This window comes from Carassius carassius, chromosome 44 (genome assembly GCF_963082965.1).
Source record: "Carassius carassius chromosome 44, fCarCar2.1, whole genome shotgun sequence".
In the NCBI taxonomy this organism is placed as follows: domain Eukaryota; kingdom Metazoa; phylum Chordata; class Actinopteri; order Cypriniformes; family Cyprinidae; genus Carassius; species Carassius carassius.
The window spans coordinates 16,827,146-16,853,399 of record NC_081798.1 but is presented as its reverse complement, the minus strand read 5'-3'; the positions used below and the strand labels follow the sequence as shown (position 1 = coordinate 16,853,399).

At 39.7% G+C, this 26,254-nt stretch overlaps 2 protein-coding genes across 2 annotated transcripts in view; one reads left to right on the top strand and one right to left on the bottom strand.

Annotated features, from left to right (window-relative positions):
- Positions 1-22,314, top strand: part of LOC132126075 (solute carrier family 41 member 1-like) — a 32,563-nt gene extending 10,249 nt beyond the window's left edge. Inside the window, exons 5-12 of the mRNA XM_059537086.1 lie at positions 14,783-14,854; positions 16,033-16,177; positions 16,931-17,077; positions 18,564-18,711; positions 18,878-18,957; positions 19,077-19,211; positions 20,448-20,596; positions 20,942-22,314. Of these exons, the coding sequence (XP_059393069.1) occupies positions 14,783-14,854; positions 16,033-16,177; positions 16,931-17,077; positions 18,564-18,711; positions 18,878-18,957; positions 19,077-19,211; positions 20,448-20,596; positions 20,942-21,127 (1,062 nt within the window). The 3' untranslated portion in view covers positions 21,128-22,314. The remainder of the gene's footprint in view (positions 1-14,782; positions 14,855-16,032; positions 16,178-16,930; positions 17,078-18,563; positions 18,712-18,877; positions 18,958-19,076; positions 19,212-20,447; positions 20,597-20,941) is intronic.
- snrpe (small nuclear ribonucleoprotein polypeptide E) overlaps positions 1-26,254 on the bottom strand; it is a 148,066-nt gene that overhangs the window by 35,365 nt on the left and 86,447 nt on the right. The window lies entirely within an intron of this gene.

Genomic DNA, 26,254 nt, shown 5'->3' with positions numbered 1-26,254 from the left:
GTCAATGTATTTTCTGTGGTAACAGGAACGTGGCGTAGGACGTATCAAAGGGCTTGTACTTTTCTTTTTTAAATAGCTTTCAAAGGGTTTGCCCTTTTTTCAAATAGCTATGATTTGCTACTTTGTGGCAAGTTACATTCCTAGTGAGCATTTTATTGGACAAATTTTTCTGGAAGAGAAACACTGTATAATTTAAATGTGTATATTTATTCAATTTTATTTTGTCAACATGGCCACAGACAGGCCATGAAATGTAGTTTTTTTTATGTGTGTGTGTGTGTGTGTGTGTTTGTGTGTGTTCATATATAGTTTTTTTTTTCAGAAAGAATGAATTGAATTGACCAAAAGTGACAGTAAAGACATTGATAAATATTACAATTTAAAGTTGTTGTTTGAACTTTATGTCCTAAAAATGTGTACCACAGTTTAATATATATATATATATATATATATATATATATATATATATGTATGTATTAAGCAGCACCCCTCTGTTAACCCTCTGAGGTCTAAGGGGGTTTTGGGGGCCTGGAGAAGCTTTGACATGCCCTGACTTTTGTGCTTTTTCAGTTGACAGAAAACACTGTATTCAGTACAAACTGGGCTACAATAATATATAAATGGCATGTATGTACATGATTGTGTTTTTGAGAAAACAATGTTAGTAGTTAGTGAAAAACGTCTAAGGTTATGTATGTAACCCTGGTTCCTCGAAGGAACGAGATGCTGCGTCGAGAACGTTTGTGGAACGCGTCCAGCGTGACGTCTCTGAATAATGTGTATAATCAGTCCAAAGGAAGGGCGAGACGTCATAGGCGGGTGACGTCAGAGACCAGGAAGCATAAAGCATGAGCGGCGAAGCCGGAAATCAGCCTCAAAGGATGAAGCAAGCGCCAGCCAGAGATGCCGGAAGTGTGGCACTATGACGTAGCGTCTCGTTCCTTCGAGGAACCAGGGTTACATACGTAACCTTAGACGTTCCTCTTCAGGAACTCGAGCTGCGTCGAGAACATTTGGGGAACGAGAATGCCCACGCCGCCAGACTTTCAAATCTCTGCCTAGTGTGGAAGAGCACAGCTAAAGCAAGAGAAGGAGCCTTACAGAATTCGGGGACAACCCGTCCAATGGCCAAACTTCAGAAGGAGTGAGTCTTGACCCCCAGGAGAGGGGAGATCAGAGGACTCGAGGCTTAGGATAACATCCTGATCACCGCTTAGCATAAGCTTCTTCTGGCCGGAGGCCTCAGCCTCAGCGCACCATGTAGGAAACATGTAACCAGAGGGTTTCTGCCCACTGACTGGCCACCGAGAGGGGCACGGTAGGCCACCATGGCCGCCACGTAGACCTTCAGGGTGGAGTGGGTCAACCCTGCGGAGAGCCTGCAGGAACTCCAGCACTGTACCATACGGGCAGTTAACTGGGTCGAGCTGGCGGTCTCCGCACCAAGAAGTGAAGAGCTTCCACTTCAAGGCATACAGTTTCCTCATTGAGGGAGCTCTGGATTGGAGAACGGTCTTACAACCTCGGTTGAGAGACCGGAAGCTAAGAGTTGTGCCTCCTCAGAGACAGCACCTACAGCCTCTAAGCTCCATGCGGGGGCGCACCCTCCGCCTGCGAGAGGAGATCTCTCCTGATGGGAACCTCCCATGGAGGCCATCAAAAAGAGAAATCAGGCCCAGGAACCATACCCGGCCCGTCCAGAACGGGGCTACTAACAGCAGCCAGACTCCGTCAGAACTCCGAGAGCAGAGCAATCGGGGGAAAAATGTACAGATGTCAGAGGAAGCCAGAGGGGACAGTGCAATGTCTCTCGAGTCGCAAACAGATCCACCCGAGTCTGGCCAACATCTCTAACTCTGCTTCATCACCTCAGTGTAAAGCCACCATTCCCCGGGCCTTGGCCCCTGCCTCAACAGGATGTCTGCTCCCATATTAAGATGCCCAGGAATGTGAACTGCTCTGAGCGAGAGGAATTCGTCCTGGGCCCACACAAGGATCTGGTACGCTAGCTGTATAAACGGCGTGAGTGCAGGCCTCCTAGGCGGTTGATGTAAGAGACCACCGCTGTGTTGTCGGTGCGCACCAACACATGGCGACCTCTAAGGTCTGGGAGAAAATAACGAAGTGCACGAAGCACGGCCAGCATCTCCAGGCAGTTGATGTGCCATGTCAGATGGCGACCACTCCACAGACCGCGGGCAGGGTGGCCACTCATGACCGCACCCCAGCCGGTGAGGGAAGCGTCTGTTGCTAGCATCCCGCGGCGACAAGGAGCTCCCGGCACCGGGCCCTGAGACAAGAACCAAGGCTTCCTCCACATATCCAAGGCACGTAGGCAGCGCCGCGTGACCTTTAGCATGCAAAGTGGATTTCCCTTCAGGGAGAACCCCTTGGTCTTGAGCCACCACTGTAGGGGTCTCATGTACAGCAGGTATTATATAGATACAATAGTATTCACGTTGGACGCAGCTGCCATCAGACCCAGTAATCTCCGTGACTGCCTGACAGTGAGTGACCGGCCTTCTCTCACTCTCGCGACTGCAGTGAGGATCGACTCGATCCGAGCAGGTGACATACGTGCCTGCATCGTGGTCGAATCCCACACCATGCCCAGATAAGTGGTTCTCTGAACTGGAGAAAGCACACTTTTCTTGGCGTTAAGTCTTAACCCCAGCTCTTTCATGTGAGCGAGAACAACATCTCGGTGCAGAACCGTCATCTGCTCAGATTGAGCTGATATCAACCAATCGTCAATGTTGTTGAGTCGTGAAAGTGTGGGGTGAGAGTGCAAGGCCAGAGGAAGATCCGTATTGGTAGGCTTTTGCCCCCAAAAGCAAACCTCAGGAACTTCCGATGAAGAAGGATGGAGATAAGTGCATCTTTTGATAGATTGTGACACACCAGTCCTCGGACTTGGCCTGTGCAGGCGTGCTAAACTTCAGTCCCCTGACTGAGAGGTTCAAAAAGCACAGATCTAGAAAAGGACACAACACCTCATCCTTCCTTGTGAAGTACCGGCTGTAGGACCGGACTCTGCAACCCAAGGAGGGACCACATCGATGGTATCCGTCCTCAGAGAGAGTCTACTTCTGTTCCATTACCAGAGCCTGCTTGGGGCCCACCAGAACTGGATTCTGTGGCCTCTCACTACAGTGTGCAGGACCCACTGAGACAGCCAAACTAGCTGCTCTGGAAACCTCCCAGGAGGTCGCGAGCCTCTTAGCACCTCTACGTTTCCGGGCGGTAACTGAGAGAAGCACTCGCTGGAGACCGCTGTGCCCTGGAACACTGGCAGGGTTGGCAGATCGATCTCCTGAGGGCACTGAGGAGAGATGGGCACCGTGTAATGCGGTGTATACCGCTCTTCCCCAGAGGGGCCTGCCCTCCGAAGGTCCTGAGCCGCAGCATCAGGACTCTCGTTGCTAAAGTCTCCTAAAAATGCCGGTCCTCAGACCCACGTCGTCTGCTAGGAAGACTAGACCAGAGCCTGCTCGGGGCAGGACCCCGTGAAGTACACTTGGCAGGGGCTCCAACACTACCATGTGACCTCCTAAGAGAACCGGTCTCGCGAGACTGGCCTCTGGTGTGCCTAGAGTCACTAGCTCAGTGTCCTGAAGCGGCGGACCGGCAGGGGACGACCATACTAGCTGCTCTAGAGACCTCCGTAGAGGTAGCGAGCCTCTCAGCACCGCTACGTTTCCGGGCGGTAACTGAGAGAAGCGCTCGCTGGAGACCGCTGCGCCCTGGAACACCGGCAGGGTTGGCAGATCGATCTCCTGAGGGCACTGAGGAGAGACGGGCACTGTGCTTTCCACTAGAAGCCTTCGGCCTGGGAGCGCCACTCTGACTCTAGCGTCTGCGGAGTACAAAAGTGACACCCCCGGCACGAGGGGCTGGAACATGGTTGGGACTGCTCCGCCCAGCAGCCCCTGACTGCCTCAACCTCCTCAGAGGAAGAGTGGTACACACGTGTTCTCACATAAGAAATTACATCCCTAGAGGCCCTGCACATCTAACTTCACATAGTCAGATAAATATTAATATATAGTAGTCAACAACCAGACGAGTCAACACGGTCTGGTGTAGAAAAAAAAAACTCACATAAAGATGAAACAATGTAATACACGCTTTGCCTCTGCAGCGTGCATGTCTATTTTTTTTTTAAATATATATATATATTTATATATATGCTACTCAGTCAACACAGACAACATCAATCTCCTCAGAGAAAGATGAATGCTGCAGCGAGCTCTGCCTCCGAGGACGAAGAAACCACAGCACGGGTTTTCAAGCCTCGAGACCGAGCTCTAGATCTAGTGAACACGGGTGGAGATAGGACGAGCCTTCTCCAACCCGTTCGCCAGATCATGTGCGATTCCTGCGAACGCGGTCGCCGCCGTGCCCCAGCGCGACCGCGACCACAACTGCAAGATCGCATGCACGGATACACTCCTCAGAGCGTGCCCGGCGAGAGAGCATGCAGCAGCAGCAGCGAGCTGTCTCAGAGGGCGAAAAAACTGCTGCGCTGGTTTCCAAGCCTCGAGAACGAGCTCTAGATCTAGTAAACACAGGTGGAGATAGGACGAGCCATCTCCAACCCGTTCACCAGATCATGTGCGATTCCCGCTATCGCGGTCGCCGCCATGCATCAGCCCCAGCGCGACCGCGAACGCAAGATCGCATGCACGGACACACTCCTCTGAGCATGCCCCGGCGAGAGCTGGGCGCTTAACAGCGAGAAAGGCACAATGAGCCCCCCGAGAGCCGACTGCACGAGCTCCACTCCTCATTAATGCTGCTTATAATAATATTAGGCATAATATGCGTGTGTAACTGGTGCTTGTGTGACTGGTGCTTGAACAACTGGCGAGCTCATCGACGCCTTTCCATATCAATCTCCTATGAGAAAGACAGGCAGTGCGTCGCGCCCTCTCATACCGCAAACGCGGGCTTCCGAACCCCCGAGAGCGGGCGCCGGATCTGGTGGCTAAGAAAGAAGATAGGGACTTACCCGTCTTACATTCCTTCCAGCAGATCTCTCGAATCCCGCGAGCACAACCACCGCTCCGTTTTTTCCTCGACAAAAGCGGGGCTGGCACCGCGAGAAATGCCAGTGAAAGTTCTCTCCTCAAAGAGAGCCTTCTGAGAGCTCGCATCGCAGCCGTCAACTCCCTCGAGAGCTGACACTGCGTGCTTCACTCTCAAGCAGACAACACACGAGCTGCGTGTGTCCCTACCTTTTCTTTTTTTTTTTTTGGCAGGGAAAACACACAGCCTGAACGCTGCCTGCTCTCGCCCAAAACTTCTCTTGATTGAAGCTTTGACAATGGAGTTTATCAGTGGACAAACGACACTAAATAAGATTCACAAACAGATAGTGACTGACAAACACATACAGAGTGCTTGCTGAAGACACAAGGCTGATTTCCAGCTTCGCCGCTCATGCTTTATGCTTCCTGGGTTTTGACGTCACCCGCCTATGACGTCTCGCCCTTCCTTTGGACTGATTATACACATTATTCAGAGACGTCACGCTGGACGCATTCCACAAACGTTCTCGACGCAGCTCGAGTTCCTGAAGAGGAACTACAATTTTGAAGTCACTAAAATAAGGTCATAAAACACATACAGAACATTTGTTCATAAGACTGTCAAACCTGGAGCATGTAGCCTAGAATTTTTACTTCAAAAGCATGTGTAAATCATCTTGTTTACTCACTCACAGAAAACAATATATTGATTTAAATTTTCTAAGACACTTTTTGTTGGTAAAAGTCATATGCGAGTAGGCGTCAACTATCATGAATATCATTGTGATTTACACCTGAGAAGACAAAGACCCGCATAATGAGCTGCATAATGAGCCTTTCAGTCAGCTGTGTCACCGAGAGGGAAGAGTTACAAGAAAGATAGGTATATAATTTTATGTTTGTTGTGTATTTAGAATATATTTAATTATCCCACAAAATAATTTGAGATTCACTTGCAAATACAGTTAAACAGTTTTTTAGGAACAATTAAAGCTGACTTTCAGAGTTGAATTTTTAGTCACACAATCCTTCAGAAATCATTCTAATATTCTGATTTGCTGCTCAAGAAAACATTTATTATTACTATTATTATTATTAATTTTGAAAAGAGCTGAGAATATTTTTTGATGAATTATGTTTTCATCACTGAAGTAATGATCTAGTAATGATCCTGAAAATTTAGTTTTGATCACAGGAATAAGTTACATTGTTAAATATATTCAGATTCAATAATATTTCACAACATTACTGTATTACAGTATTGTGATCAAGTAAATGCAGCCTTGGTGAGCATAAGAGACTTTAAAAATATACAAATTATATATTCAATTATTATTATTATTATTATTATTATATAGATGTTTACTGCTTATTTTATTCAAATGTTCTCTTTGCCATAAAGAAGCTTTTCCTTTATACGATGTAAAAAAAATTGAAAATTTGTTTCTGATTCTAGCCATTTTGAAATATTAGGTAATTAAATCTGCAGTGATAGTGTTGTTTGTCTTGTGTCATTGCACAATGTCTGGAAGGTGACGAACCGCTCTCTCTACAGTGTTCCAGTAATATTAAGTCAGAGGGTGTTAGCTCTTGATCCTAATAAGTATTACATCCCATAAACCCTGTGCTCGCTTGACAACTTGTTTGTCAAAATGTTAATGGTCACATACACGTATATCTTCTTTCTACAGCACAAAGCACTTACTCTGGCTTTCTGCCATGCGTCTTTTTATCTGAGTTTGTGGACTAAATACCAGACTAAACGCAACGTGTCTCCAGCCGCTGCCAGAGGTTCCTCCCATGTCTGCTTCAGAAGTGTGCGGTTTATCATTTGTAGAAGTGTTGTGTGCGTGACCACCACCGAGTGATTTGCGTAAAGCTTATCATCACTGCTCGGACCCCCACTTATCAGTAAGCGACACCCTGTTGAAGGAATAGTTTACCCCAAAATGAAAAAATGCTATTTACTTATAGTATATACATATCATTCCAGTCTTGTATTATTTTATTATTTCTGTGAAGCAAAAAAAATTGATTTTAGGCAGATTGTTCACACTCAGAAAATCGCAGAAGCTAAAGCTCCATAAAAGCATCATAAAAAGACAGCTAGTGAGATTTATTAAGTCTCCTGAAGTCATATAATAAAGCTTTGTTTGAGGAAAGATCAAAATAATGTCACTTTTCCTCCTTTCCTCTGGCAAAGCCAATTATTCATATCCAATTTGTGAACAAGTCATACTTATACTTCAACTGTTGGGCAATAAAACATCCCAAAAACAGTAACACCACAAAAAAATACATTGTTTTGTCATGTTTTTTAGTAAAATACTATATGTATATACACTCACCTAAAGGATTATTAGGAACACCTGTTCAATTTCTCATTAATGCAATTATCTAATCAACCAATCACATGACAGTTGCTATAATGCATTTAGGGGTGTGGTCCTGGTCAAGACAATCTCCTGAACTCCAAACTGAATGTCAGAATGGGAAAGAAAGGTGATTTAAACAATTTTGAGCGTGGCATGGTTGTTGGTGCCAGACGGGCTGGTCAGAGTATTTCACAATCTGCTCAGTTACTGAGATTTTCACGCACAACCATTTCTAGGGTTTACAGAGAATGATGTGAAAAGGGAAAAACATCCAGTATGCAGCAGTCCTGTGGAGGAAAATGCCTTGTTGATGCTAGAGGTCAGAGGAGAATGAGCCGACTGATTCAAGCTGATAGAAGAGCAACTTTGACTGAAATAACCACTCGTTACAACCGAGGTATGCAGCAAAGCATTTGTGAAGCCACAACACACACAAACTTGAGGCGGATGGGCTACAACAGCAGAAGACCCCACCGGGTACCACTCATCTCCACTACAAATAGGAAAAAGAGGCTACAATTTGCACAAGCTCACCAAAATTGGACAGTTCAAGACTGGAAAAATGTTGCCTGGTCTGATGAGTCTCGATTTCTGTTGAGACATTCAGATGGTAGAGTCAGAATTTGGCATAAACAGAATGAGAACATGGATCCATCATGCCTTGTTACCACTGTGCAGGCTGGTGGTGGTGGTGTAATGGTGTCGGGGATGTTTTCTTGGCACACTTTAGGCCCCTCAGTGCCAATTGGACATCGTTTAAAAGCCACGGCCTACCTGAGCATTGTTTCTGACCATGTCCATCCCTTTATGACCACCATGTACCCATCCTCTGATGGCTCCTTCCAGCAGGATAATGCACCATGTCACAAAGCTCGAATCATTTCAAATAGGTTTCTTGAACATGACAATGAGTTCACTGTACTAAAATGGCCCCCACAGTCACCGGATCTCAACCCAATAGAGCATCTTTGGGATGTGGTGGAACAGGAGATTTGTGGAATGCACATCCAGGGCACGAAGCTCCCGTTCCACCACATCCCAAAGATGCTCTATTGGGTTGAGATCCGGTGACTGTGGGGGCCATTTTAGTACAGTGAACTCAAGATGCTATCCTATCAATATGGGCCAACATTTCTAAAGAATGCTTTCAATACCTTTTGAATCAATGCCACGTAAAATTAAGGCAGTTCTGAAGGCGAAAGGGGGTCAAACACAGTATTAGTATGGTGTTCCTAATAATCCTTTAGGTGAGTGTATATTAGTGCTGTCAAATGATTAATCGCATCCAAAATAAAAATGTTTGTTTACATAATATATGTATGTGTACTGTGTATATTTATTATGTATATATAAATACACAAACGTACAGTATATATTTCAAAAATATTTACATTTATATATTTCTATTCATATAATTTCTATTATATATAACTTGTTTTTTTCTTAAATATGAACATGCCATGCATGTGTGTGTATTTATATATACTGTAGTACATAATAAATATACACAGTACACGTACATATATTATGTAAACAAATATGTTAGATTAAAAAAATTGTGATTAATCATTTGAAAGCACTAAAATATATATATATATATATATATATATATATATATATATATATATATATATATATATATATATATATATATATATATATATATATATACTTAAATATTACAGTTTTGATGCTAAATATTTCTAATAATAGTTGTATAATATTTGTTAATATAATATGATATTTAATATAATCATATTTTATAATATTAATATTTATTTATAAATGAGTAAGGTTTATGCAAAAAACACTATGCTAGAAAGAAAATATATTAAATGTAAATGTAATTCTTTAGAGTGAACATGTTTTCAGGTTCAATTCACAGACTCATATTCTGATGCTATTCATTGTAATTCGCTGGGAAAGAGTGACCATCACATTATTTTGAGTTCAGTGGAAGAAATGTTGTCATGAGGGTGAGTAAACAATGACAGTATTAAAATGTTTGGGGAATATTTTTTTTAACCTTGCATGAGCAGTGGAAGTAGCTGAGCCAGCTGTTGTTTCCTCTTCACGCCGTGTGTGTGAGTGCTACACGAGGCAGGACGCAGTGCGGAAGAATCACTCTGACCGCCGGAGTGAGGTCACCTCAGCGAACAGCAGGCAGTTGGCACCGACTCTAAAGTGCCTTGCTTTTCCAGTGCACACACACACACACACACACACACTCACACACACACACACACACACACACACATTTACTTAAACATAGGCGACAACCGCCCCACTAACTTTATCCTTCATCCTGTTGTACAGGACATTTGTAAAAAATCCTTCAAACCAGGTACTTTGATTTGGAAGCAAAATATTTATGCTATGTTTTTTATTATTTATATTTATAAACGCAAGTTGCGTAATCAAATATTGGTTATACTGCAAAAAAAAAAAAATTAAAAGCAAAATATTTATTTGTTATTAATATTCAGATTTGTCTTAAATTAAAATAGAAATTAAAATTCTATTTATTTCTGCAATGTTTTCTTTTTATTATTGAGGTTAATGCAAAAATATATCTATTTTGCCTGTTACCAAAAAGAAATGCAATGTTTTGTCTTGCTTTGAATTAAACAAATGATATATATATATATATATATATATATATATATATATATATATATATATATAGTAAATAGTAATAGTAAGCTTTATTTCTATAGCACTTTTCACAGACAATGGAGTCACAAAGTGCTGCACAGAGTTAAAAATATACACATAACATAAATGCACATACAATACAAAATTACACATATACAGTATAAGTGCCACAATAAAAAAGAAAACATAAAACTAGTTAAAAGCTTGTCTAAAAAGATGTGTCTTTAGGTGCTTTTTAAAAATTTCTACAGAGTCCAAAGCTCTCAAGTCTAATGGAAGAGCGTTCCAGAGCCTTGGAGCCACCACGCAAAAAGCGCGGTCACCTCTCGTTTTTAAACGTGTTCTAGGAACAGTTAAAAGATCTTGACCCGAAGACCTCAAAGAACGGCCTGAAGTGTAGGCATGAAGTATATCCTGGATATACGCCGGAGCTTGATTATGCAAGGCTCTAAAAGTAATGGTTAAAATTTTAAATTGCACTCTAAAACTAACTGGAAGCCAGTGAAGAGCCTTGAGTATAGGTTTAATGTGAGATCTTCTTTTGGTCTTTGTTAAAAGTCTAGCAGCAGCATTCTGAACTACTTGCAATTTGTCCATGGAGGAATTGTTTAAACAAGTGTACAATACATTGCAGTAGTCAAGACGAGATGAAATAAAAGCATGAACAAGCATCTCCATCTCATTATTAGAAACTACAGATCTGATTTTAGCGATATTCCTGAGATGGAAAAAACAGGAACGAACCACAGATTTAACATGACTGTTAAAACACATAGATCTATCAAAAATGACACCTAGGTTTCGCACAGCATTACATTCTGAGGGTGATAGAGCCCCAATGGCCAGTTTAATCTTGGGAAAAATGTTGTCAGGAGCAAAAATCAGCACCTCAGTTTTATCTTGGTTTAGCTGCAAAAAATTGTCTGCCATCCAATTGTTGATGGAGGCTAGGCAGTTATGCAACAAGGACAGTTTGTCTAGTCTATCAGAGTTAAAAGAAAAATATAATTGAATATCATCTGCATAGCAGTGATATGATATTTCTCCAAAGCTACTAATAATCTTCCCAAGAGGAAGCATATACAGGCTGAACAACAGAGGGCCAAGCACAGACCCTTGGGGCACACCACAGGACAAAGGAGCAGAATCTGACATATATTTCCCTACGGACACCGAAAAACTCCTGTCGGAGAGATAGGAGGAAAACCAATCCAGAGCTGACCCAGTAATTCCCACAGTTTTTTTCAGTCTATCTATCAGAGTGCAGTGATCGACAGTGTCAAACGCTGCACTGAGGTCTAAGAGAACCAGCACAGAGCATTTACCCCCATCAGCAGCCATCAAAATATCATTTGAGACCCTAAGAAGGGCTGTTTCAGTTGAGTGTTTTTTTCGAAACCCAGACTGAAATTTGTCAAAGATATTGTGCGCATTTAAAACATTATTCAGCTGGTTCGCCACAACCTTTTCTAAAATTTTAGAAATAAATGGCAATTTGGAAATAGGCCTATAATTTTTAAAAGTAGCTGCATCAAGATTGTTCTTTTTCAAGATAGGCTGAACAACAGCATGTTTAAAACAATTAGGTACCTTGCCCAATTGAAGAGACAAATTTAAAATTGAGACCAAACATGGGCCAAGATGATTCATGGATTTTAAAAACAGAGATGCGGGTAAGATATCTACCGGGCTTTGTGAAGGTCTCATCGTGCCCACTAATTTAATTATTTCTTTCAGCGTAATGGGGCAGAAAGAGTCCAGTATTGAAGGTCTTTGATAATCAGTTAGACCTATATGATGGTTTGCTGATGGAACCAAGCTTGCTCTGACAGCTCTAACCTTATCCACAAAGTGAGACAAAAAGTGGTTGCAGTCACCATTTGAAAACACAGGGACAATACATGAGCCAGGAGAAACAATATTATTAATAGTTTCAAAAAGAGCCTTAGGTTTTTTCTTACATGCAGATATCAAATTAGTAAAATAAGAGGCTCTAGCCTCTTTAATCATTTCATGCAAGTTAATAAAAAGATCTTTAAGATACACGCGATGGACTTGTAGCTGAGTCGCTTTCCATAAGCGCTCGGTTTTCCGGCAAACACGTCTTAAACTACGAATGGCTTCATTCATCCACGGTGATGTATTAACGGCTGCTATTTCTCTAGTTTTAAAAGGTGCCACTTTGTCCAACAGCAGGGTACAGTGATCATTAAAAGCCTGTGCACAGGTGTCTACATCGGTTGAAATAAGAACAGAGCTTGAATCAAAAGCGGCAGAAAATTTCTCAATAGTACGCTGAGTGATCAATCGTGAGCAGGTCTCTCGTTTAACAGGGAGAGGATCCTCATCACAAACAAGTTCAAATAGAATGCATTTGTGGTCACTAACAAATACATCTTCAATACTGATGTTATTAATATTAACGCCATGAGAAAAGACAAGATCGAGCGTATGCCCTTTGCTGTGCGTAGGGCCAGAGACATGCTGAATGAAATTAAACGATTCAGTAATATTTACAAATTCAGACGCAGTTTTACACAAAGGATCATCTACATGTATATTAAAATCGCCAGCAATAATCACTCTGTCAAGCTTAATAACAGATGATAGGAAGTCAGAAAACTCAGTAAGAAAAGTAGACACTGGTCCAGGTGGCCGGTAAACCACGATGCAGTAAACTGAATTAGAGCGACCAACCTTAGTCATCTGTAGTTCAAACGAAGAGTACGCGTCAGCTCTCATTGACTGGCAGATAAAACGCTTTTTAAAAACCACAGCAAGGCCTCCACCCCGACCAGTGAGTCTTGGCGAGCTAATAAATTCACAGTCCATCGGGCAAAGCTCATTCAGGTGATAATATTCCATATCCCGTTGCCAAGTCTCCGTAAGCAACAAGAAGTCCATGGCTTTGGACGTAAATAAATCGCTGAGTAGGAGAGATTTGTTTGCAATTGAACGCGCATTTATAAGGCCCATCCTGAGCGGTGCAGGAACAACCGAAGCAGTACAACAGGCTCGCGTCAGCGACCTCAGATGCTCCAAGCACACACCGCGTCCAGATGCGACGTCGAAACTTCTCCGGCACCCTGGAACCAGAACCACAGGGACACCAGGGAAAACCGAAAGAAGGCATGAAGGTCTGGAGACCTATATTTACTAAATATAGTAAATATAGTAAGTAAGTATACGTAAAATAATAAAATATGTTTTCCAATAAAAAATACCTAAACATCCTTCAAACAAGATAAATTTACTTGAAGCTAAATATTTATTTGTTCATTTATTTGATTGATTGATTTAGGATTTGCCAATAGGGTAAGAAAATTTATTATTGGTGGGCTGTTTTCGGCCAGGAAGTAACCACCTGGTGACCATCAAGAACAGCAAAGCAACTGCAAAGAAATTTGTAAAGAAAGGCCAGACAGCACCCTTGCATTGGCAGTGACTTTTATACTGGCAAGCAGTGCTCACATATGTTAAAAATCTGGTTTATTTTGTCATGCAGTGTGTAATTGAGTTGTTTAAGCAGTGAAGTTCACAGAAGTGCTACAGAAGTGCTCAGAAGTGCTACAGCTCTTTTGTAACATAATGAAAGGCTACAGTGAGGTGCACTGAATGTCTAAAAGAAACTGCTGGGCTGTCAGCCTCTGTGAAAAGCATTCTGTCCACGTACTCAGGGTATTCTACTTCCTGTCTCGTTTAGGAAAGAGCACTGGTTCCTCCACATTTGTGTGTTGGGCTGCTGTCCTAGATTTGCATTTAAGAAAGTGTCTGCCAAAGTGTACCTCTTCAGACATCATTTAGATTTACAGCTCAAATAGAAGTTTTGACTTGTCCATTTTTTTTTTTATATCATTTCTGAATTTTTAAATTGCATGCTGTACCATATCTGCAATATTTATTCTGTGCATAAATTTGGGATGCACCCTCCACTATAGCACTGCTCATATTCCACTGCAATAGCCTATGATAACTTTACTTTACAATAACTTTACAAGTATGCTACCATACTTATGATCTTAATGAGTTAATATCCAGAAAACATTTTGTGGTTTGTTTCCTAAGACACAAATATGGGGCAGGTCAGTAAAGTCCTCATCCTATGATACAGTGAGCTTCTGATGGGCCGGAGCACCTTGATATTAGTGTCTGTACTAAGAGAGATGAGATAAGTATGGAGAGGAGGATAAGATGCATCTGTCCAGCTCATCAAGCCCTCTTTTGTCTTGTGAACTGACCACTGTTTGTTCTAGTGGAAGCTGGCCCGAAGGCGCCTGAGCACCAACAAAATGTATGTTTCCTACCATGGTGTGTTTCATTGTTTCATTTTCATGGAAAGATCACAGATGAATGATGATCCTATTAGCACTACTAGCTGTTTTGTGGTTCTTGAAGACAACATGAAATATCTCCTGAAGTGTATTTCAGAGTGAAACAGAATATCCAGTGGGAAATAATGTAGGATGAAGATTTGTTTTATCTACTGAGATTTGATAGGATCATGAAATGTTTAACTATGATAATATTAGGTTTTTGTATACTCAAAGTATTCTGTTTTAGCACGCAACCCATCATACACAGGCTATGTATGATTCCTCTAACCATGCTAAACTCTTAAGCGAGATCTGGTTTGTTCACTCAGAGGAAAGTGTGCAGTGGTTGAACTATAATAGGAGCATTTGTAAATGGACTTCCTGTGTTCTCTCTTCCCCCTCTCACAAGGCTAATATTGGACAAATGGATACGGCCAAGGATATGTGGAAAATGATCATGGGAAACCTCGCACTAATTCAGGTTGGAGACCTTCTAAAAATATCAATCCTGTTTGTCTAATGCACATGCCAACGCTTCAATTCACAAGGCTTTGTTCAGACAAGCTGTGAAAATCTGACTGTGAAATAAGTAAATAAGCATATATAATCCGATGTTTAGATAACAAATATGAAGTTTAAAATTTTTGAATCTGAATAAATTCTAAATCTTTTATTCTTTTTTTTGTGACAACACATATGTAATGTCATCAGTGTTATTTTAATACTATTTATAACTATTATAGTATTTTTTTATATTTTTAAGTCACTTCTATTTTTCATATTTCCGTTTTCTTCTTTTTTTTTTTAAGGATTTATTTTTTAGATTTTCGCCTTTTATTATGATAGGACAGATCAGAACTGACAGGAAGCGAAGTGGGAGAGAGATAAGGGTAGGATCCGGAAATGAGTCGGGATTCGAACTCGGGACGTCCGTAACTCAGTGGTGCTGTTAGTCGAGGCGCTGCCCATGAGGCTTCTGGTGCCGATTTCTGTTTTCGTTTTAATTTTAGTTAACATTTTTGTCTTTTTATTATGTGATTTTTGTCATTTTTGTTAGTTTTTAAAAAATATTAAAATACTTAATATTTCAACTTAAACTAATTTCAGTTAGTTTTCAAGTTAATATTTAAAATTTCCGTTCATTTTTTTCTAATATTTATATTTTATTTCAGCTTTATTTACAGAAATATTTTATAGTTTTAGTTAACACAACATTTTACTAAGTGTGGTATCGACTGAAGCTGTGTCCAAATGCATATTTTTCACTATCTTTTCTTATGTAGTGAACTATGTAACATTCCCTGTGCAGAGCGCGTTAAATTAATGAACGAGTCAGCAGTTTTAGAAGAAACAGATCAGATTTAATTATTTACAGTCGGGATGGTCATTCCTAAATATCTGTCAGATTTGTGCGCAATGTGTGCGCCAATCATTGGCACCGGGTCACATGTCCTGTGAGGTTTGACTTCTCCAGATTGCACGCTTGACTAAACAATTATGTAATGATTGGGTGATGTATTTCTTGGAAATGACCCCTAAATCCTATAATGCAATGTGTACACTAATGATGAAAGAGAACAAAGTAAACTTGACATGAAGACTTTGAACTTCAGGGGGGTGGGAGGATGTCCGAGTTCATCGTGCCTCTCCTGATTTCAGGTTCAGGCCACAGTGGTCGGCTTCCTGGCTTCCATAGCCGCAGTCATTTTTGGCTGGATTCCAGAGGGTAATTTTAAGATGGGCCATGCCGTCCTGCTCTGTGCCAGCAGCGTGGCCACTGCATTCATCGCTTCTTTGCTGCTAGGTGAGAGGGTTGTGACATCTAGACTTTTAAAAATAACATTTTTTTAATGGCATCAATGGTTTTATGATGTACAGTTAACATCCATGTAACATTTTACTTACACAGAATGTTTCTTAATAGTGGAAAAGGGTTATTTAGATGTTCTTCATGCTAAGAAAAAAAAATATTTTTTAGAAATGTAAACTGAAAAGTTCTTCGGGGAACCATCTATGGCACTGCTGTGAAACCCCCATTTTGGAACCCTTATTTTGGGGAGTTGAAACTCATACTGTGCACTTAAAACTTTGTGTATGTGGCCACATCCCAATAACCATAAAACATTTGAACAATGTTGCCATTTAAATTATTTTCAATAAAAGTAAAGTATAATACAGATCAGTTTTTCCAAAACAATTAAATTAAATTAGTCCCAAAAATTCAATATAATATATATATATATATCACATTAATGTTGCTATGTTATGTAGTGTTACTTTAAAAAAAATATCTGTCGTATAATCCATGTAGAGTTTTGAAATGTTATGTCACACTAAAAAGAAATGTACCAGCTGAGGTGAGTAGTAGCTAATGCTTGCTTTTGAACCTAGAATTTCACCTCATTTCAACACTATAGTGGAAATATATCCTCCAAACAGGAGGTATCAAAAATGAAGAATATGTAGTCTTCATTGTTTGGGATTGACACAATCTCCTGTGTTAATTCCACCATATCATCGCCAACTTGACAAATCTTTCCTCTTCTCTTCCGCCCAGGTCTTATCATGATCGGGGTTATCATTGCATCCAGGAAGGTTGGCATCAACCCAGACAATGTGGCCACCCCCATCGCAGCCAGCCTCGGTGACCTGATCACCCTGGCGCTGTTGGCTGGCATCAGTACTGGCCTGTATAAGGAGCTCGGTGAGTGGACACCTCAGTTCTTTGGCTGAGCTCTTTGGGAACATTGCCGTTATCGGATATCTACTGTAAGTGCATTTTGTGATCCAAGTGCAGGCAGATATATGAGCAGGCACACTAAAGTTTGTAGTTTCACATACATTTTATAAACTGAATGGCCTAGAAACGTAATCATCTTTCCTCTGTTTTTGAGTCGAGTTCAGTGGAGGAATAAAAAACTATCTTGGCAGCTCCAGAAATGAAACATTTGCATGTCTTAGCTGAAGATATCAAAAGTCAGTTTCTTCTTTAATTAGCCATGTTTTGCCACTTTCTGTATCATAAAACTTCTGCAGAGTAACTGCTATAGTAAGTGAGAAAATGACATGTCAACCCTTGCTTTACTTACTTTTTTCAACAAAAATCCAGAAGAAAGTGCAAGTGTAAATCCAAGAATAAGCTTAAGTATGTAAATGTTTATATGTGCACATTATATGTACATTATATTTATATTGACACTACCTTTGAAAGTTTTTTTTTTTTTTACAAAATTAATACTAATTTATTAAAGATGCATTACATTGATCAGAGGTGACAGTATAGATATTTAAATTTCAAACTTAATATTTCAAATAGCTTTCTAGCCATCAAAGAATCCTGAAAAAAATCTATCAGTTTCCACAAAAATATCAAGCAGCACGACTGTTTCCATTACTAACAGTATTGATAATATTTCTTGAGCAGCAAATCAGTATATTAGAATGATTTCTGAAGGATCATGTAAAACTTGTTGCGTTTCCATCCAAAGTTGCATAATTTAACTTATGTGCAAAATTGGAATATCGCACAAAACATTTGTGAACAAGCCCTGTTTCCATCCAACGAATCAAAGAGAACAAAATCATCACTTCCTGATAAACTGTCATTATACATCACTAAGAAAAGTACATGGAGCTACTCAATATAATACTATTCCTATATAATAAATTACTTGCACCTCAGAACGAGCAGATGAAACACAATGAATGCGGCTATTGCTTTTGGAGGTGGATGCTGCTGTTTGGGAAAGCAGTCGTTTAACAGTTCTGGGAGGCAATTATACAGAAATACTTTGACAGACTTTGCTCTGGCATTTCCGAATGACCATATAACAACATTTCAGATGCTGTGGTACAAGATCAGTCCACTGGTTAGTCAAGATTTTTAGTCAGGATTTTTGCACTTTGCAATGAAACAACACAAAAACACATTTATTGTTAGTAGAGCATTCTTGTAGCAGCCCTTTTGAGTGCATTATTGAATTTTATGCATAACAATGCGATTAATCATGATTTAAAATTGTAATCATTGCCCAGCTCTAATATATAAATATATATATATCCATTATAAATAATATACTGTATATATTTACAGTATTTAGCCACATGTAGGTGTATATGTATCATTTATAACTAATGAAAAATGTATTAAATTTATGTCAATAAATGTCTTTTTTTTTTTTTTATTACAGAATTCAACGATTATGCCAACCCAATGGTTTGTGCCTTCTTCATCGCCCTGACACCCATCTGGGTACTTATCGCCCGGCGGACACCTTCCACCCGGGAAGTGCTGTACTCAGGCTGGGAGCCTGTCATTATAGCTATGGCTATCAGCAGGTAGGAAGAACACTGATTAACAGAAAGATGATCCATTTCCTCATTCCTCTTTATGATGGATGGATTACTCACGTGCGGCTGACAGCAGTATGTCAGTCAGTCACCTGACACCACAGATGCAGTATCTTTGTGTCGTTATAATTAGATATGACTTCTTTTGAAACAGTGTTGGAGGCCTCATTCTGGATAAGACCGTATCTAACCCCAACTTTGCTGGAATGGCAGTTTTCACTCCCGTCATCAACGGTGAGTCTCCTTATTACCTTGTATGTCATGATTCAGTGTTTCCATTGGTTGTGTTTGCTAGCCCTCACTATGACACACCAGAGATCATTGCACACTTTGTTTGTTTTGCCCTGCTGCAGGTGTGGGCGGCAATTTGGTTGCAGTTCAAGCCAGTCGAATCTCCACCTACCTGCACATGAACGCCTTGCCCATAGCAGAGCCAAACCCAGCGCCACAGAAATGTCCCACTCCCTGGAGCACGTTCTTTGGCTCAGGTGAGCGATGTAAACAAACAGCAGCCATATTTTTAGCAAAGACGTAATCACTAAATATTTATAGTTACATATTTCCCTGTATTGAGTATCAATAGCTATGGTTCCATCTGCACATTTTGGCATATTGCATAAAAAAACCCTGGATGGAAACACCAAGATGCACATAAATTCTAAAAATGTGCATTAAATCTTATGCGTTCAACTAATAGCGCTTTTCCACTGCATGGTACGGCACAGTACGGTTCAGTATGGTTCACTTTTGGGGGGTTTTCCACTGGGTACAATACCTGGTACTTTTTGTAATACCACCTCGGTTGAGGTTCCAAGTGAACCGTACCGTTACCAAAACGTGATGTGTAAACTCTGCTGATCACTGATTGGCCGGAGAGATTCGTCGCTACCTGTGTCACTGAACTTGCGACACAAACACAGAAGAAACATCGATTTAATCAGCACAGCCATGGAAGGAACGCAACTGTTTTGAACGAGTACACCTTTCTTTAACAACTTAAAAGTTTCGTTGTCTGTTGCGGAAGTACAGACGTTCCTCTCATTGATAGCAGAGGAGCAGATCCAGTGAGAGCTTGATGGAGACGTGGAATGAAAAAGTTTTTCATGAGTTGCGGCAGTAGAGCCGGCGCAACAATAAGGACATGTGAATAATCCCACCCACTCTGAATTGGTACTAAACTCCAGTGGAAGCGCAAACAGAGCCGAGCCGTGCCGTACTGAGCTGTACCGATCCGAGTCGGTAGACGCAGTGGAAAAGCACCATAAGTAACTTTTACAGAATAAATGTTTTAATGCGCATCAAAAAAGACATGTGATTTTGCAATGGGACAGCATAAAACTGGATCAACCAATGGACTGAGCTCATTGCACAGCATCTGAAATGCTAGTTTTGTCAAAGTGTTTTGTTATAATTAACTACCAGAACTGTGTGCCCAAACACCAGGCCTCTAATCATTTGTGCACTCTGATGCTTGTAATTTGTTATATACAAAAATGATTATATACAGTGCCTTCTCCCACTGCAGCAAATAACATTTTTCTTAAATCAGGAAGTCACTATTTTGTTCTCTTCGACTCAATGGATTGAAACGCTGCTTTATTTGCAAAAGTTTTATGCAATATTCTAATTTTGCACATAAGTTTAATTCATAACTTTGGATGGAAGCATAGCTAATGACTTCAGTCATGCTCCTGTAACAGTGCTTACATTTACTCTCTCATCAGGTGTAAACGCACGTTCTGCCAGAGTGCTCTTCCTCCTAGTCGCTCCTGGTCATCTGGTCTTCCTCTACACTATTAACTCTATGCAGGGTGGACACACCACTCTCACCTCTGTCTTCATTGCATTTTATCTGGCCGCAGCTCTGCTTCAGGTATAACCTGAGCTTGTTTCTCATTACAAGGAAATGGTTCAAATGTATTACAGTGTTTCTGACCTAAATGAAGGAAGTTTGAGTCAATTGTGTGGGGAAAAACAATGTCTGGGTCATGTTTCAAAAAGAAAATAATTATACTTTGCATGAGGAACATATCAACATATCAACAAATAAATGCAAAAACATTAAAAAAAATAATTACCAACCCCAAACTTTAAAATGGTGTATATCAGACCCAAAACAAATGTATTTATTTATTTATTAAAAAGTTTTCATATATTTAATTACCCATCAGTCCATTATTTTGCGTCCGTTGACACATTCTCTTGTCTTTCGGTCTAGGTTGTGATCTTGTTGTACCTTGCAGACTGGATGGTAAACTGGATGTGGTGTCGAGGAATGGATCCTGACAACTTCTCCATTCCCTACTTGACTGCTCTGGGAGACCTGCTGGGGACAGGCTTCCTGGCTCTGTGTTTCCACATCCTTTGGCTAATTGGAGATCGGGACACAGATGTGGGTGATTGATCCACAATGCTTCCTTTGACTCTGTCCAAGCAACATAATCGTCTTTATTTATAATGCCACATAGATAAATAATATCTATATTGTTATGGCTACAATGGCTACCATGATTTTATTGATGACAATTTTGCTTTAGTATTGATATGTAATTTCATTGTTGTTTAGCTACTGGGAGAACAACGATCCTCATTATTTTTCAATGGGGATGTTCGGCCCTATTTTATGGCCAGTCGCATTGGCTGCATGTAACGATGACATCGACCTAAACTTGAAATATTTCACGAGAGGCAAATGAACATAGAATGCTAAATCACCAAGTTCTACAAAATAGTGATTTGATGGTGGAACTGAATCTCTAAGGGGACCTTTTAATGATAAAATGCAGAGAAAACAGCCCTATTTAACACGCAATTTTACGTTTTCATGCTCTAAATTTGCTTTAGTAGCTCTGCTTATGGTTACAGAGAGAGATTGTAACCTGAAATGCTTTATCGTTTCATTGAAATCCCTGAAATACTCAAGTTGTGCAATGAAAAGGGTTCATGGATTGTTTACGCTCAACACCTGAAGCATAATATATCAGACTTTGCCTCATTTGCGTAGGTACATTTCCATTCTGTACACAAGACTGTCACCCAGTCAAAGGCCCGTAAGATTGTTTTAAGCTTCTCAGGCCGTTATTGTGAAGTCCACATCCGTTAATCTCCAAAATCTCTTCTGTGGACTCAAAATACTGGGACAGTTCATGTATTTGTAGTGATGGTTAACAAAGTGGTTATTTTAAAATAGCTGTGAGTTAGAAAATGGCATTCAGGACCCTTTTTATTAAACCAGAAATCATATTTGACAATGTACTTTTAAAGGCTTTCCAAATCTAAATGAATATTCTATTATATTGAGTATATATACAGCTGAACCTTTGCTAAGCTCCGCCTCCCTGGATGAACTGGAGTTTCTATGATTTTTAGTCAAGTGGGCTCACAAAGTCTTCAAAATTAATTGAAAATTATTATCATGTGAGTTGAAAGGAAGTATACATTGCAAAGCACTTTATCTGCCTTTAAAGAAATTAAATTACCCAGTAATATGATTAAAAAAAAATGCAGAGCCTGCAAACTCGAGGCAAAAACGCTTATCACAGTCAATTAAAAAGAGAAAAGGCCCATTTCATTGCTCAGTTACCTTATGGAAAGGCAGTCTAAAACTACACTATAACATGATTTTTCGAAGCTGAGAAAATTCCTACACCAATTTTGTAACTTCTTTGTTTTAACACAAAGCTAGCAAAGAGTCAGTTGGTGAATTCAGTTAGTTTAAACGAAAAAGCACCTGCTTGTTGACAGGAAATGTGCTCTGCCTCAAAAGCCTTTTAACGATACGACTGAATTATTTCTGTAGATTTATGCAAAAAATGCTTATGAAAAGGGCTTTTTAGATATCTCTTTACCTCTGCATGCTAGCTAAAAAAGTGCTGTTGTACCGGCTCTCCGAATATGTTTGAAGCCATGCTTGATTAAATTCCTCGAAAGAGTTTCTTTCATACTGAAGAGGAGAGAGGTTTTGTTTTGAATGTTTTTATGTGTTTAATGCCACTCAGAAACACTTGAAAGGCTAACAGGAATGCTAGCAGCTAATCTGAACCTCAGTTCTCTGCCATAAAAATCTCTAATCAATAGTTTACAGTAAACTAATGTATATTTTAATGACTAGCAAGGTGTAATAAAACAAGTGACCTCCATATGGAGGGTGTGTTAACGTTAGCCTGCCATTGCTAAAGGGCTGCACAGAAATCGCTTAATTTGCGCACATTTCATATAATTCACGATATATTAAACATACCCACTTTATTTTCTGTCTTTAAATGTCTGTTTTCTTTAATTGTACAAGTATGTTAAGGCGAGTTCTAGTGTTGTTGCGGAAAGCACGTTTAATGTCACAATAGATCACTGTGCACAAGATGTACTGTAATGTCAGAGTTTGCCACAAGAGGTCGCCCTTGTGCAAGAAGAGCATGTTTATACCATAATTACGTGTTCAAACATCACACATATTACTGTGTAACTGATCCTGTGCTGCCATTGTACCATCTCTATAGTTGTGAATATTTCTTCAGGGGATGGGAGGCTTTGTTTATTTATTTCTATAGATGTGACAAAGCTTTTTGTAAATAATATATTTATTCTATAAATGTTTATTTTTCAGTTTGTTGCATTTTTCTTTGCATTGGACCAGTAGAGTTGTTTACTGTACGTTTATCAGTCTTTTTTCTTCTTCTTCTTCTTAACAAATATATCAAAGTTTGGTGCCTAATATCCAGCAAAACCTCACACTCGATCTGGTTCGGTGAATTGAGCGTAATATGCCTTAACAAATCACAAGCAAGGCTCGACACATACTGTAGGTATTATAGGTTTTCTGATTTGTCTTTTTTTCTATATGATTTTTTTAATTGATGGAGTTGATTTTCATATTGTATTCTGTTGATTTGTGTACACAAATCATCCCGTCTGTTGTGTTCTTCCAGGGCAGATGTATCGGTGGTAAAGTCATCCAAAGCAAAGCCACTGAGAGCTCCATAAGTTTTAGAGGAAATTAATATTCACTTATGGGTTGTCTAATTTGTCACATATTCCCTCTAATCTGTAATCTGCATATAACTTCCTACAAGAAAACATAGCCTTCCTTGAGTTAAATTGGCCTTGAGAGTCAGATCCCAGCCTCTCAAGAAAGACTAAAGCAAATTTACCAGATTATCCAAGAGTGTACAGCTAGTAATGGTAACTGGTTATCTGAGTTCTTTGATTCTTTCCCATCAGTTTCTGGCCTAGCCGCTTCAATCTGACACTGGTAAGGGGATTTAACAGAGGTACTTGCTGGAAATAAAAGATGATATTATTTTGTACGACTGCGCTGTGCTTTTCTGTTTCCATTCCATTTGACACACAAGCTTAGTAGTAAATAATGAAAAAAATCACACTGACATTGATCGAACTGATTGAAATAAAAATTTTAATTGTATCAATACTGTGGCTTTAGCTAAAAATGTCTGCTTACTACAGCATTTATTGAAACTGAGCTGCAAAAACGCTGCAAATTAATAAATTGGGGGCTTTATATATATATATATATATATTAGTGCTGTCAAACAATTAATCGCATCCAAAATAAAAGTTTTTGTTTACCTAATATATGCGAGTACTGTGTATATTTATTATGTGTGTATATATAAATACAAACACATGCATGTATATATTTGTTGTATCTGTATAATAAATATATTTACATATAATATAAATATATACATGTAAATATTTTCAAAATATATACTGTATTTGTGTGTATTTATAAATACATAATAAATATACACAGTACACACACACGTTATGTAAACAAAAAAACTTTTATTTGGATGCAATTAATCATTTGATAGCACTAACCAGAATTCTCAGGATAATAAATGTCTGATACGTGAACGTTTGACGTCATTGCCGATGACCTTGCATTTGGAAGTTACTCCTGCTACTCAGATGTTGCTCTACTATCAGAGTTCATTCTGTTCCACTCTTATCATTCATAATGCAGAAGAAGACCCATAACTCAGCGTGAGAGTGGCTCAGTCAGATTGGTGTAGGAATAGTAGGGATTGACACGGATAAGATTCAAAGAGACAAACACCTGCGTTGAACAATGAGGTCAAAGCTTGTGTGGATGGAGAAGGACGTTTCAAGATGTTTCTAAGTGTCTAAATACCTTTCTGAATTCTCTTCATTATTGAATGTTGTTAAGAGTTTCATCCGAACAACAGAACACAATGTGCCTGATGCATGAGACACACTCACACTGAGGGTCTTTGTCATCTAACAGATGTTTGGGGTGGACCTTCACAACACTAAACAGAAAACAAGCTTATTTCTAAGAACAGATTATTTCTATTACATAATGTGATCTATAAAGTAGGAAGAAGTCTCGTCTTCTAAAGCCTTCTGTTTTATAGTTAATACATATATTTCCAGGGCCAATAAATAATGTAATTAAAAAAAAATATCATCATATTTAAGCATATTTCATTTTTGCTGTGAAAGCGTTAATGACTTTTAAAGTAAACTTAAGAAATGATACATTTTAGTAATATTTCAAGAACACCTTACTATTAAAAAATGTATTTCTATTTTAAAGATTAAAAAGTTTTCACTGTTATTTCATATGTTAGGCTTTACAGAGATTAAAAATAAATAATGAATAATAATAAAATATCAAATTAAGTATTTTTGTGTTTGTTTTTATTTTCTTAGTAAAAAATCTTGAGTAACATTGTCTCATCCTGTCCTCGTCTCAGTGAGCGACACATTGTAGCAGCACGGAATGGAAATTTGACACTGTGTCACATTGACTGACATCATAGATGATCTCATATGATGATATATTCAGATATCAGATATATGTCACACATCCACCTCCACATGAACATGCACAAAATATAAATGCTTTCTTTAAAAAGTTTATTTTGTATCTTATCAAATATACAGATTTAATTTTATAGCACAATTGTAAATGATAAAAATCATTATGTAAGAGGGTCATATGAGAGAATAATGTTTCAGACTAAGTGCTTTGCAGGGAAAAGACTGTACTGTATATCCACACACTGAGACTGAACTCTAAAGTGTTTTATAATGTGCACTTATTCATGTCTTGCAAATAACAAGTGGAAAGATTTCAGGAAACTAATATGTGATTGGACAAGTCAAAAATAGGATTCAGATATGAGAAAACGTCTCTAGGTTACGTATGTAACCCTAGTTCCTCGAGGGAACGAGACGCTGCGTCAAAGCACTTTGGGGAACGCGTTCAGCGTACGCGACTCTGAATATCGTGTGTAATCAGTCCAATGGAAGGGCGTGACGTCACCGACGTGGTGACGTAAGCGACCAGGAAGCTATAAAAGCACGTGCCACGCAGCTGGCGTCAGCTTCGAGTACCAGCAAGCGCCGGCAGGGGTGCCGGGGGTATGGCTCCGAGACGCAGCGTCTCGTTCCCTCGAGGAACTAGGGTTACATACGTAACCTAGAGACGTTCCTCTTCAGGAACTCGAGCTGCGTCGAAGCGCTTTGGGGAACGAGTCCTAATGCC